This window comes from Portunus trituberculatus, chromosome 15, assembly GCF_017591435.1.
Source record: "Portunus trituberculatus isolate SZX2019 chromosome 15, ASM1759143v1, whole genome shotgun sequence".
In the NCBI taxonomy this organism is placed as follows: Eukaryota; Metazoa; Arthropoda; class Malacostraca; order Decapoda; family Portunidae; genus Portunus; species Portunus trituberculatus.
The window spans coordinates 8,626,129-8,641,128 of record NC_059269.1 but is presented as its reverse complement, the minus strand read 5'-3'; the positions used below and the strand labels follow the sequence as shown (position 1 = coordinate 8,641,128).

The window sequence follows — 15,000 nt, the reverse complement described above, 5'->3', positions numbered from 1 at the left end:
CTTCAGACACCACCAACACATGTTATTGCTGTTCATTAGCTCGAGTCTTGCCAACTATATTAGATTTACGACGCAGCAACTCCTTTAGATCTGTCATCTAGCAGTAAGGTTTTCAAGTAAACTTCCCCTCCACTAGCTAAGACAACTACGCAAGGAAGAATCACCTTTACGAATTTGTGCGCAAGTACTCAAATAACCTGACCACATTTTCAAATAACTAGTTGTTTGTTAATATCCTAGGTTTGAAAAGCTGGACTTAAAACAAATGGTGAGCCAAATTGACTTAGCTGCAAAGGAAAAGATAATCCTACGCCATGACAGCTTCCGTCTGCATGGCAATTCTTCACAAGCCTCCTTCAAGACATGACGATGCAACAGTCAGGCGAATTAATGTGACAAGGGAGTCGTGTCGCTGTCAGACATTCCTAACGCTCACAAAACACATAGTGAGAGTAATAGAGGTTATGTGGTGGTATTTTCAAATTCAAACATTTCTTAAACGTTGCATCAGTGAGCTTGAAAGGTTTTCGTTAAACAGTGAATAATAATGACTTTAAACTGATTCATGAAAAGTTCTAGTATCTTTTTTTTTTTTTTTTTTAAGGGAACGGGATTTTCCCCAATGAGAGATATAAACAGTTTTTGCTTTATGATTTGAAATTATAAAGTTTTCTAAGACCTAGATTACTGAATTATAATCTAATATGACAATAAGAGAGAGAGAGAGAGAGAGAGAGAGACAAAGAACAAATGCAACGCTACACCTTACGTAATCCCTGCGTTATTCTGACCTTTTTTGGACGAAGTATGTTGGTTGCTTTACACTGTTTTACCTTAGCGTTGAGGGAGTGAGTGCGCCCGCCGGACGGAGCTCCGGTAACCAACACCTCTCCCTTCTCTCCACAGCCTGCGATCACTGGCAGAGGGCATTTCCCCCAGAGCAATGAAAGACATGCCAGACATATCCCTTCCCCTGGATTATGACGCCCTGGAACACAGCCCCTCCATCCGGGACCAAGAATATCTATCCCACTCCTCTTTACTCGGCAGCATTCTTGGTAACTATGGTACGTTAAGGATTTAAGAAACAGTGGTGTGTTTAGCTTACAACGCTCACTACGATGTTTGTCTAGAGGTGTGTTTTGTTATCATTGCTTACTCTTGAGTTTGCCCTCAGGATTAAATTTCCACTTTTCAACCCTAATAATTAATCTGAAACACGTAATGTCTGTCACATGAGTTTCTTCCTATTTTTGTGATTCTAGTATCGATGTAATATATAGAAAAGCAGAATTATATTACAAGACAGAGGCGTGTATGCGCATTGCATTATAGAAACAAAGGATATTAAAGTTCTATAGAATCTTGGCTTTAGTACAAAGGGTGCTTTATTTTTCTTTTCATATAACTTATTTTCATCCATGCAATGTAATCATACAGTAAAATTGGTCGTAGGTACACAGAAAAACTATACCGATGAATATCCTTTTCGTCCTTTTTTATGATCTTAAATGTGCATCGAGGCACAACACTGGACATTACGAGTGTAAGACAAATCCTGGGATTGAGCCGCATTCTCAAACGTTTCGAAGTCTCATCTCGAATGCTTTCAACACTCTTGAGGCAGTTGTTGGGATTTTCAAATGTACTTTCATGATTTTTGTTATAGTTTGAAAAAAGAGATTCTGTATCGCTGATGGGGAGAAAATATCCATTAAAATACCAGTAATTTTGTCTGATCTTTGAAAAACAAATGGGGATATTCAAATGTTTTCATGATTCCAGTGATAGTTGGAAAGTGATTCTGCATCGTCGATAGGAAGAAAATGCCATGATAACCCATTATATATATTCCCTCTTCAGTCTTTGGAAAACAGTACTTGTGAGATCCCAGCGCTTCAAAATACGGACCTTGGTGCTTTACACGGGATATGCTTGTTTTGTCACCTCCTTTAAATAACTATATATATTTGAAAATACCTAAATGTAAATGGAAGCAGAACATTAGAACTAGACAGGTACTTGATTCTTTTGAAGCAGCATTGAATACTCTCGTAGACTACGCACAGTGAATAGGATAACGTAGCCATAATAGAAAACAATGTAGGCTGAGAAGCGTAACTAGAACATCTTGTAACGTGCACACCACATTTCTTGAGAAACTTTGATCTGGTGAAAGGTGCTGAGATGTGTGATGTGTCTACCTCCACAACGTGGATGCGCCAGGAATAACAGCTCTAAAAACGTTGTAAGGTCCAGTAGCCAGACTCCCATCTTGCACTGCTTCCTCAAAGAACATCCATCTTGCAGAAGAGAAACTGAAACAACGACCTACCCAGAATGGAGTGAAGAGCACAAGTGGAAGCAGCAGCGGCAGCACCTCCAGCACCAGCAGCGGGAGCAGCAGCAGCAGTGACGGTGTCCTTCCTGCTTACTGCAACCCACCGAACCCCTGCCCCCTCGGCTACACAGGTGATTCATTTAACTCTAGTCACGTATGACAAGACTAACAGTTCTGAGTGAGGTATCGCTGATGCATTTCGTCTCTTTGTTATTCGTAAGACAATCATGAATTCACTATGCTGATGAAGGGGAGAGTAACAGTCTTCTGAGCTTTGTTCTTTATAAAGGTTTTGCTTATAGATACGTACAGAACTGGCACATTTGTTATCATAAAATGAAACGTAACAGTTTTCCATTTTTTTTCTTTTTTTTATGAAGTAGAGTAACATCTGGGAGAAATAAGGGAAGTAATAACTTTTTCAGCTTTTTAAAATTTTGCATGTTTCTTTCCACTCTCATTCATTCTTTAAGATTTCCCTTGATTCATACTAGTAAAACTGAAAGTTGCAATAGTAAAAAACAAACACTTGCAATTTCGCATTTACAGTTATCCCTTCTTAACACACACACACACACACACACACACACACACACACACACACACACACACACACACACACACACACACACACACACACACACACACACACACACACACAACATTAACCGATCCTGTCTGTCAATCGTCTTTGTTTCCTGGAAGTACGCACACTCACCTCATCGCAACAGTCCTTTAATTAGGACAACGATAACAAATCCTCCCACTGTGGCTCGGTGTATGTACGGGGATGCCAACACAAGATCTATCAGTAAGACGCTTCACATCATTAAATTTTTGTGCTGTGAGGGCGAGAGGGTGTGGAAGGAAGGGTGCCAGTAGTCGGAAAGATTTTAAGAGATTGTGATAAAAAAAAGATAAAGAAAACATTTAAAAAAGGAACCAATATCGAGGAAAAACTCTCAAGCATAAAGCGAGAGTTCAACTGGTTAGAATAATGAGCTGAAAGACAAGATGTACGATATTTTGAATGAAAAATACTAAAGATTTGAATGAGTCGATGAAGAATGGAACAGACTCAGTAATAAAGCTGTAAGTGCCGAGTCGAAGTGGAGCTTTAAGAAAAGATTGGACTGATTTATAAATGAGAATGACAGATAGAAATAGGTGATTATTTATCTATTTATTCTATTGATTTTTTAATAGGGCTGCGACGTGTAGGCCTGAACGAACGACTTCTTGTAACTTGCCTTATTTTTGCTTATGTGTTTCTATTTTAACCCAATAGAGAAAGAATTTGGAAGAGGAGAATGAGGAAGAGTAGGAGGAAAAGGATAGAGACCAGAGGTAGAAGAGATACGAGTCACTGGCTGAATCAATTAAACAAGGACGAAGACAGAGACGAGGATAGGAGGAAGCTTAGGGATAGGAATAAATGCAAAAGTATATAGTAATGCAATTCTTAGGGAAGTGGTAAAGACAAGGGCATGAGGAAAGGTTAGATAAGAACGATAGTAAGGAGCGAGGGTTGAAATATGAACGACATGAAGGACTGGGTAAGAGGTGGAAGACTGGGAATAAAGACAGAGGGTGAGTGAAGGTTTGGAGTAACGGTACTGACAAAGAAAAGGGTAGAACCAGGGAATATGATAGGGGCAAGGGAAGGGTAGAATAGATGAAAAGGCAAGAATTAAAAGTCAAATCAGTGAAAAACGGTTTACTACAAATCTGCCTGAGACAATAGAAAGAAAGTAACGAAAAACGGGAAAAATATATTAAACAAACCACGTACTTATCTAGCTACCTACCTGTTTATCTACCTATATCCCTCACTAACAAACTAACTAATCTCACTAACTAAATAGATAGATAGATAAACAAGCAACTGATTATCTGGCTGAGTAACTATGACGTTTTTTTTTTCTGTTATTCACACATTAATTCAATGCTGAAAATAAAGTGAAAGAAAATGCGCTGTTCTCAAGTCAACACTTTAACTGCTATTGTTTCTCGAGGTACAAATCTGGATCATATTTTGAACAAACACCACTGACAATAAAAACATAATGGCACAGTTCTAGTTTTGGCTCGGTAAATTCATCTAATGCTTCTCAAATGAGGCAAAGAATACCATATTGTCATTAGGAGTCAAAACACGTAGTTATTGTTTACTAGTTTGCCTTTTTTCGGAGCTTAATACCGTTACTTTTCTAAGCATGTGATTTACGATGCTTTTCCTCCCCGACAGCCAGCGACGGGTGCCTGGAGGATTTTGAGAACACAGCCGCCTTCTCCCGAGACTACCAGGCTGTGCAGGACTGTATGTGCGACACGGAGCACATGTTCGAATGCACAGACTCCACGCAGGACTCCGAGATCACCGCCCTGGCGCGATCTATACAGAACGAGGGCGTCCTGGACTCCACGTTGGACACCATCATGAACGACCTGGTAAGTGGTGGGGCAAAGCGGGACCGGAAAGACTGTGATGGTACCGGGGTGGTGGAGGAATTAGAGGAGTACGTGTTATCCCTTATGGTTTGGTCACATAGTAAGAAAAGAAGACCAGGAACTGACTAAAAGATCCTGGATAAAAACAGCTAAGAGAAGATCGAGGGCAAGACAGAAAATGAGATGGAGGCTTGGCACCACGTTAGAACTGCTAAAGAAAAGAGTCACACAGGAAGATGCAAAGGACAGAGACAACTGGAAAAAAGTGTATGTGCCAACCGCTGACTGTAGGAAATCGGTGAAAAGAGAAGCGTCATCCACTGCAACAGGAACTATTAAATTAACATTCATTAGAGAGGCGTTGAGTTAGAGATCTAGGTAATAGAGATACCATGAGGGACCTAACAAGGATAATAAAGTATAACAAAGACGATGAGATACATAACAAGGATGACGTACTGTAACAAGACCTTGTAATCAGAACAGGATTAAAGGTAACGGGTTCAATCGTGACTATTGAATTTAACATAGAGAAAAGAAGGAATTGTTTCTCCTATAGAGTAGCAAATGAATGAAACTCTCATTAATCAGGTTGTCAGAGTGGAGTCAACAGAAGCTTTCCAAAGAAAATAAGAAAGACCTATTGATTAAAAGTAAAGCTAGATATATTAGGCATGTGTGTTTAATAAGAGCGTCACGCGTAGGGCTACTGCGTCTTTGCATCTATTCCCTTGTTCTTTTGTTCTTCTTGTTTTATGTAAACAATTAGGAATCACGGCAGAGAAGAGTTAATTAGCAGAGATAGACAATTTATGTAATGTTAGGTTATTATTTTCATCCGATGAGAGAGAGAGAGAGAGAGAGAGAGAGAGAGAGAGAGAGAGAGAGATCAGCAATATACTCATACGTTATCACTTTCCCCAGACTGATGAGAACCGCCACCTTGTCGCCAAGAAATTCCACCAAAAGAAGGTAGGCTGATCTCTCTCTCTCTCTCTCTCTCTCTCTCTCTCTCTCTCGATAATTGGACTCAAACTGAAGCATATGATGGTATACTTCATACAGGATTGCCACGTGCAGGCTTCTTGCAGCTTCCCTTATTTTCTCTTATAATCTTACGTGCCCCTTCCAGAGCGTCAACCCTTACCTGTTGGGAGAGAAGCTTCCCATCGCCGCCAAGAAGGGAGGTGTGCTGTAAGACCGAGCTCCCCCCAGGCGGACAGGTACAAGACTTCACTTCACATAGTCGACAATGATGTCACTGAACTAACACTTTGCCAGGTTCCTGCTTCAGTAACGCTCTTGCCTCTCATCCTGACTTGGAGGTGCCGCCCCCAGCCCCGCCCCTCGCGCCGCCTAGCACCCAGCAGGCCTCGGGTCACACTCTCTGTCACTACACACCTGGCCAATAAGCAAGGGCCAAATGTTCAGCTCTCCGCGATAGCATCTTCATGTACTGTCAAGATTACAATTTGTATGGGAGAATGTAATCAAGACGACGATGGCTCATTCTGGTATATGTAGTACACTGCATACATATATACACCCACGCACATACAAACTGTTACTGTTGCTACCACTACTACCACTACTATTACTACTACTACTACTACTACTACTACTTCTACTACTACTACTACTACTACTACTACTACTACTACTACTACTACTACTACTACTACTACTACTACTACTACTACTACTACTACTACTACTACTACTACTACTACTACTACAGTCGCTACTAGTATTACTTATACTACTACCACACCTTCCAGTGTTGTCTAGTGAGGAGGTGTGATAAGCATCGCCACGAACACTGGTGAGGGCAGCGAGCGTTGCTGACAGGAGAGGGACCACGGCGTTTCCCACGTTGTGGTCCCCTACACAATAACAGAATAAAATATAATAAAAAATACTTATAACTTAAATAAGTAAAAAAAAAAAAAAAAAAAAAAAAGAGGAGATCTGGATTTCCTTGGAAGAGGGCTACGATCACACAGCAGGGACAGTCGCATCTCCCCACCATCCTAAACTATAGCTGACAACCCAGCACTTGTATATTCATTAAGCCCTATATCTGAGCCTTACATTTCCTGGATGCGGCACCCACGTCACCATTCCCTTGGCAGGTCCTCACCATGCAAATAAAGTGCAGATCTCACTGCCCATTCACCGCCGGCGGGAGACAAACAAAATTTGCTTGACAATATTGCTGTGTTAATATATGTAGAATAGCCCCTCCCCGCCCCCGACTCTCTCTCTCTCTCTCTCTCTCTCTCTCTCTCTCTCTCTCTCTCTCTCTCTAGCATTCTTTTGTGTGTATCTGACGTTTGGTAGACAAACATTCTCCCTCTTTTCTTTACAATTCCTCAAATCGTGAGCAAGTTCTTACGGTTCTTCCTGTATCTGAAAAATACAACCCCTTCACCGACAGGTAAGGGAATACACACACATACACAGCTAAACCCACGCACGCACATGCACACACAAACATACACACACACACACACACACACACACACACACACACACACACACACACACACACACACACACACACACACACACACTACCTGTCTCAGGTGGAAAAATAAATGTGAAGGAGAAAACACGAAACATTGGGCAATTATCACACTGTCAGAATTTGGCAACTATCAATATCATAACCATGCAAGTATTACAAGAGTCCTTATATATATATATATATATATATATATATATATATATATATATATATATATATATATATATATATATATATATTATATTATTGATGTATACACAAATTATATATAATAAATAAATTATTGTGAATTTCCAAAACGTTTATTTTCATATCTCTAACTTGGAGAGTTTTCTTCTTTTATGTAAGAGGGGAAAGCCGGCCAAGGGCAACAAAAATATAAAAGCTGCCAGCCCCATTGCTGGTCAGATAGAGTTAGCCAAAAGACAAGGACAAATGTCTTGAGACCTTCCTCTTGAAAGAAGTCAAGTCGTAGGAAGATGGAAATACAGAAGCAGGCAGGAAGTTCCAGAGTTTACCAGAGAAAGAGTAAAAATGATTGAGAGTATACTAGTTAACACTATTGCATTAGGGAGTTGGACAGAATAGGGTGAGAGGAAGAAGAAAACCTTGTATAGCGGGGCCACAGGACGATTGGAGATATGCAGTTAGCAAGATCAAAAGCAGCTAGCATGGAAATAGCTACTAAAGATAGCAAGAGATACAAGATTCCGGCGGTGAGAAAGAGGCTGAAGACAGTCAGTCAGAGGAAGGGAGTTGACGAGAAGAAAAGCTTTTGATTCCATCGTATTTAATAAAACTGTGTAAGGGGATCCACCTCAAACATGCGAAGAGTATTCCATACAAGGAAGGAGCTAGCAGTTGGAGGGGCAAGAAAAAACTTGTGGAAACGTCTCAGAACGCCTAACTTCATAGAAGCTGTTTTAGCAAGAGATGAGATGTGAAGTTTCTAGTTTAGATTATGAGTAAAGGACACACCGATGATATTCAGTGTAGAAGAAAGGAGACAGTTGAGTGTCATTAAAGAAGAGGGGATAGTTATCTGGAAGGTTGTGTTAAGTTGATAGATGGAGGAATTGAGTTTTTGAGGCATTAAACACTACTACTAAGTTTTCTCTGTCCAGAAATTTTAGAAAGATCAGAAGTCAGACGTTCTGTGGCATCCCTGCGTGATCTGTTGACTTCCCGAAGGGTTGGTCGCGTCTTATTTATTTTGTGGACTTCTATGTAGGTCTTTCTACCCGATGTCTCACGTATCCCTGTGTTGCCCGAAAAAGTTCCCTGGTTACTGTGATACATCGTGCAAGAAACTACATGTCAAATTATCAGCACACACAACTGATGAAGAAAGTCGCATCAAATTTCAGCACTAAATACTCAGCGCAGAAGTTCTCGAGTTATGGTAGGCTTCTTTTTGGAGACAGCATTCTATAAACGTGTCATTGGCGAAGAGACGAGAGCATAAGCAAAAAAAAATTCATAGCGACGCACGTTTCCAAGCCTTGTTTGTAGGTTTAACATTAATAAAATCCAGACCAACTTATTATAGCTTTTCTTTTTAAGAGAAAACTACCTGCTGTGTTAACAATATGTTGGAAAAATACGGCTTGATTTTTAAATAAGTACGACAACTTTGGTTACTTTCCTACATCCTCTGTATTTTTCCTTACAAGTTTATTGAAATTTCCCTGTGCTAATAAACTGAGAAAGAACTTCTGTGTACATCGGAGTAAAGGTTATTACGGAGTTCATCTCAGGTCAGCAGCTCGGTTGTCGTACAGTGGCTCCGTGTCGTGACAGAGCATGTATCTGCTTTCCCATGTATTCCACCCTAATTACAGAGGGAATAAGATATGTTTGTTTTGTACTGGTGGAGCTGTGAGGGATGTTGTGTTAACCAAGAGGCCAAGTGTGATGTTTGTCATTGGTGAGAGAAAGCAATCACATCAAGGGGAGCAAACGGAGGGATCTTGGTCCCTTTTCTCCTGAAGTTTCCAATTACACTACATTACCAATGTAATGCATTTGTGTTAATCTTCTTACCACACACTCTTATCTTCTTTTAATTTCTCACAATTCTATCCCTGAGAGCAACGACCACGTTTGGCCGAGACGTGGCTGGCTTGGTGAGTCACGACGCGATATTAACACGGATGAGTTGCTCTGCTCACGCTGTTCCTCGCCGCTTGGTTGTATTTCAAATTTTCTAGGTCATCATAAGCCACGCTCCAGTTCTCCCTCCTTGGTGTGTGCAATGAGGTCACGAGGGTACAGGCTTTCTCGTATGGCAGAGTACTTTGCGTAAGTACTTGCTGTGGATGTGGAGGCATTATTATTTCATATTAGGGAGAGTTTCCAGACATTTGATACTCGCACGCCATAATCTTAATATATTTGTTTGTTTGATTTATCAGCAGGGGAATTTTAATTAATGAAGGCGGCTGTGATGGGCGTAGGAGCAGGAGTGAGATTTCTTTATTTATCTATTCATTTATTTATTCAGAACACCAATTCATTACCGTAGACTATTTGATACATTTTTTCATAGTTTTCACCGTCCATTCTTTCCTTCTTGGTTGTTGTAAATACAGCTTGTGTTTCTTAAGAAGTCTTTCGTTTACATCAATGCATTACACTAGACTATGTATTTACTACGCGTTGAGGAATCTAGCCTGGAGCACAAGAGAAAAGATGGTTAATAGAGTTCACTTCACCTTTCGAGGTGTTTTGATATTAGCGAGTCATGTCACGACCTACTTGAAAAATAGATCGTAACAAAAGGCGAGACAGGTAGATATATGGTCATCAAGGAAACAATTATGGATGCTAAACTTTTTTGCATTAGGAAGATGGACAGAATACCATAGGCAAGTTCAGAAGAGCAAAACTGTCCTCTATGATGGTATGTAACCCATCATCATCGGATCATCTATGAAATTTTAACTTGAGGAATCGCTATAACTTTCACTGCCTGGAACCTTTTGAAACCATTGGGAATATGGCATTTTTTATCATATGAAATCAAACCTAACCTTTTCTTCGATAATACACAATCTATCCTTATCAAATCATTAATGAAATTATAAAAACATCCCTGAGAAATCGCTATAACATTCACTATACAGAAACTTTTAAAAGTATTGAACATAAGATGCAGAAACGATTGAGAATATGTCTCTCTTGGGTGGATTTCCATTTGGACCGTGACTTAATCTTGTTACCCTCCCAGCTTTGAGAGGAGCGTCTCGTGCATTTGGCAGTTGCGTGAAGTAAAGCAGAGTGCATGGTGACAGCACACAACTCAGTTTTCACAAGGTCGGTGGGTCTTACGTCGAATTTAGGATAGTATTCTCAAACACCTCGGTTTCATATCTGTCATTTTTCAGCAGACGTCTGTGGAAGTTAAAGTGATTTTCAATATTTTTGTGAATCTTGTGATGGTTTTATTACGATACTGCTTAAATAATGAAGAAAAAAGAAAAACACCCATTATCTTCACGGTCTTTAAAAATAGTGGTCTTAAAAGAAATACAAAGCTTTTCAAAATATGAACTTAAATTTAATACTTGTAAAAGTATTAAGTTTAATATGGCAGATTGCATAATAAGGAGTTTTCATTTAGAATAAAAAACCTTTTGTGAGAGCTAACACTAATACAATGTGTTTTGTAAGGCTTTGACGATTTTTTTGTGGAATTAGACTAAACCCTATACGGATGAGGCGCTATTTTTGTCTTCGAGAGAAAAGATGAAAAAAAGTATTTGGTAGGGAGGATCCATTCTTGTAAAAGAGTTTGTATTGTACACGAAAGAAAGTACAAATATGAATGAGACACATCACTTAATTGTTTTCGTTACAGAAAACTGAAAGAACAATATTATTGAAGATTCCTCTTATCCTGGGATGAACTGTGCCGTTGCATATTAAGTCATAGTGTTGTTGACTGACTGGCAGCCAATGACGTGAGTGACACAATAGCGTGGGCATCGCACAGGCGAGACGACAGCGATCACTTTGTTGAGGAGAGAAGGAAGCATCGCTAACGTAATCCATAATCATGCTCCTTATACAGGGAGATTCCGGCAAGCCGATAAATGCAGCCAAAATTGAAGGGACTTATTGTAAATCTACAACGTTGAGCAGTCGACTTTTGTCCGTTTTTTCACAGCTACCTCACTTTTTAAGTTCTGTGGAGAACCTGAGCAAAACATTCCCACCTTGCGCTTCGAAGAAAGATGGTTTATGCGATGATGGGTGATTATATCCACCTTTCAGATATGTGAGCAAATAAAAAAAAAGGTTGTTGTGACAACACCTCCGTTGAATACGAGTCTCCACTAAAACACATACAAAGTACTTACCTTTTTTTGGAAGACATCACGAGTCATCAGATAGCGTGGAAAGGACGAAGCACCTCTTTGTTCTTCATCTTCAAGAAGCAAAATGAGGGCGTTATGGAGACTGTTTCACTGCATCGTTCCCATCCTGAAAAAAAATAAAAATAACATTATAATATCAATATTGAGCAATCTCCCTTATACTGTCGTGTATCTGACACCACTAAACTCAATACCAATATCATTTGTCAATATAAATTCACGCCACAATCCATACTGAGAAGATACACACATCTCAGTTGGGCAGGATGAGGAGGAACTAAATGCACAGTCTATTAACAAAAATCCTGAGTGGGAGTTCCGACACAACTCAGAAGCTCTCGCTAAAACCTGAATACAAATGTCACGAATAACCAGCACTTGTCACCACCACGCCAAAGATACACACAGCCTGGTTCCTTCTTTCCAAACTTGTGTGAAGCAGAGGCTCCTCCTCAACACTGACGAAAGCAAACACATGGCCGGGGCGAGCTGCCGCCAGTTCAGGACACACGCCAATATGACAACACGCCAATACCAGACACCTTATTTTTTTTCATAATCATTAACTTTTTACACACTGGCGCTTGTATCAGCCTCCTATATACTTTTGTAGCTTAGAAAGGACAAAATAAGTTTTACGTTTTCTCTCATTTCTGTGAGTAAATGGTTAGATATGTATCTCAAAACAAATTCATGTGAATCTCTTTAACTAAACATCAAACACTTCTAAACTCTGGAATACAGTGAATTTTACCTGAGATCAATTTCATATACTACTGTAGGGTATTGAAAGGGAAGGAAAGGGCGTTTGCATGGTAGTCACACTGTTGGAGTGGCAATATTCGTCACCCTTCCTGTCCTTAACAAAATTTCGAGTAAAGCTGTATTGTCTTTACCCTTCGAACTCCCAGCACTCAATGAAACCCTCCCCTCACTCAGCCCAGGACGCTCCACTCACTACCCTAGCCAGTATCATTCTTATTAAACTATCATTGGAGTCACAGATATCCTTTTAAAACCCACTACTGATTTCCACCAATTCCTATTGTAAAAGTATTGGAGATAAAACAATGAAAAGTTTGACTATATGGCATCTTGAGCTGAAACCATTACCTTCTTTTTATATTTTGCACTACCTCCCTGATGACAATAGTAGTGTATTACGGCATCTCATTCCGTCTGTGACTGGAGTGAGTATGTGTCTATTCATCCACTTAGTTTTTTACGAGGATTTTACTCTTTCAGATTTAACACAATGCATGGTGCACATCTCTTGCATAAACGTAGTGAGCAAATTCAATAATGATTTCGGTTTGATTTAAATAAGTTAGATATTAATGGTGTATTTTTCCCTTAAAGTTTACATCGCAGCAACTCTAAAATAAATTACCCTTTTACTGATATGATCGTGAAATAAGAGTTCAAATAATTCAAGCATACCAGCCAAAATCTACTAGAATAACAACTTCATTTCCTTTCCTCAAATATTAAAAAAATATTATGATGGATTCATGCTGTTGTATCATTATGAGTTTCAAGGAACACAGTCCTGGTCCCTTCACCCCCACCATCTGCGTGCGTCGCCCTAGGTGATGCGCACGAACTGCTGGAACACGTCCGGGATGACCCTCGCGTACTGCGTGCTTCCTCTCACCACACCAACATCCCCTAACCTTCCGAGACAGACAGGTCTTCCGGTGACAACTTACTGACAGTTATTGTTGCTATTAATGCTGCTGCTACTCCTCCTCCTCCTCCTCCTCCTCTTACTACAACTACTGCCACCACCACCATCACTACCACCACCACTACTACTACCACTACTACTGCTACTACTACTACTACTACTACCACCATTGCTACTAGTACTCTCCAACGATTATTATCAATGGAAGTAGAACCACTACAGAATTATCTCTCCTTTTTTCCGTCTTTTCCCCCATCTCTCTCTCTCTCTCTCTCTCTCTCTCTCTCTCTCTCTCTCTCTCTCTCTCTCTCTCTCTCTCTCTCTCTTCCCCTATCAAGGTTCCTGCTCCATTACCAGGCTTCGGGGAGACGAGGCACCCCACCTGTTCGTTCCTGGAAGCCCGCCCCAGATGCATGCACTACCTGATGTGTGTCCTCCATGGAGCTCCCACGTAACTCCAGCAGGATCCAGGAAGTTATGTGATTCTCCCTCTCTATGCGATCACTTCAGCCAGCTACGGAGTTCTCCCTATTGGCAAAGACGGATATTAATTAAGTTTATTACACGCGGCGTGGTGGTGGTGGTGGTGGTGGAGGTGGTGGTGGTGATGTTCATTTGCCGGCAGGAAGGTGAAGTAATATGTTTTAGGTATAGAATTGATCCGCACTCGTTCCTTCGCTCGTCTCTCAAGTGTGATACGAGTACTCATTGACTAAGAAGGATAACATTTTCACAAGTGTTGGCGTCTAAGTATATTCTAGTCGATAGATACTGTTGTAATCTTCAAGGGTTTACTCTCATCACTCTAGTGCCAGCGTAAGAAGGTTTCTGCGATATTAAAGGGAAAGCATTCAATTAGACCGATTAAGAAATTCTGTAGCTTTCGAAAATGGTCTTCATGAGTATCTAAAGTTTCAAAACATAGGCTCTTATCTTCATTAACAGCGCAATTTTTCTTCCCTATACAGACGAACGCATGATGGCTAATTCTCCAGAAACGCAAGATAAAACATCCGTGGGTCTTGGCGGTAGCGGCCAGCTAAGTGAAGGGTTGGCTAGTAGGCCATTACGTGACCTCATCACCGTTGCTCTCAACTCCCGAGGCTCGTGAAGAGCCTCGGGAGTTGAGAGCAGTCATTTTTATGTCAACGGTGTCTGCATGGAGAACCTGAGATACAATTGTGGGACTCATAGAGGATGTGGTAAAACACACACACACACACACACACACACACACACACACACACACACACACACACACACACACACACACACACACACACACACACACACGCACAGAGAGAGAGAGAGAGAGTGTGTGTGTGTGTGTGTGTGTGTGTGTGTGTGTGTGTGTGTGTGTGTGTGTGTGTGTGTGTGTGTGTGTGTGTGTGTGTGTGTGTGTGTGTGTGTGTGTGTGTGGGTTCAATGACTACAGTATGCACATTTTAACAATTAACGTCAAACGCATTTAATATAATAATTCTGAACTAAAAATTCTAAAGCTTAAACACTGCAACTGACGTCCACCATTGTGCCCTACTTATCCTCAATAATACCACACACACACACACACACACACACACACACACACACACACACACACGTTTAAGTAGTG

General features: G+C 40.5%; 1 protein-coding gene and 1 long non-coding RNA gene across 4 annotated transcripts in view; one reads left to right on the top strand and one right to left on the bottom strand.

Annotated features, from left to right (window-relative positions):
* LOC123504235 overlaps positions 1–6,752 on the top strand; it is a 10,219-nt gene extending 3,467 nt beyond the window's left edge. Inside the window, exons 4-8 of one of the 3 annotated variants that reach the window (XM_045254609.1) lie at positions 907–1,058; positions 2,311–2,472; positions 4,590–4,792; positions 5,717–5,764; positions 5,925–6,752. In XM_045254609.1, the coding sequence (XP_045110544.1) occupies positions 907–1,058; positions 2,311–2,472; positions 4,590–4,792; positions 5,717–5,764; positions 5,925–5,990 (631 nt within the window). In that variant the 3' untranslated portion in view covers positions 5,991–6,752. Of the gene's footprint in view, positions 1–906; positions 1,068–2,310; positions 2,473–4,589; positions 4,793–5,716; positions 5,765–5,924 lie in introns of all 3 variants that reach the window. The other 2 variants (XM_045254608.1, XM_045254610.1) reach the window with 2 other exon arrangements.
* The window catches only part of LOC123504237, a 14,450-nt gene extending 7,239 nt beyond the window's left edge, over positions 1–7,211 (bottom strand). The window contains exon 1 of the long non-coding RNA XR_006674768.1: positions 7,049–7,211. This is a non-coding gene — a long non-coding RNA (uncharacterized LOC123504237). The remainder of the gene's footprint in view (positions 1–7,048) is intronic.
* Positions 7,212–15,000: the final 7,789 nt, after the last annotated feature.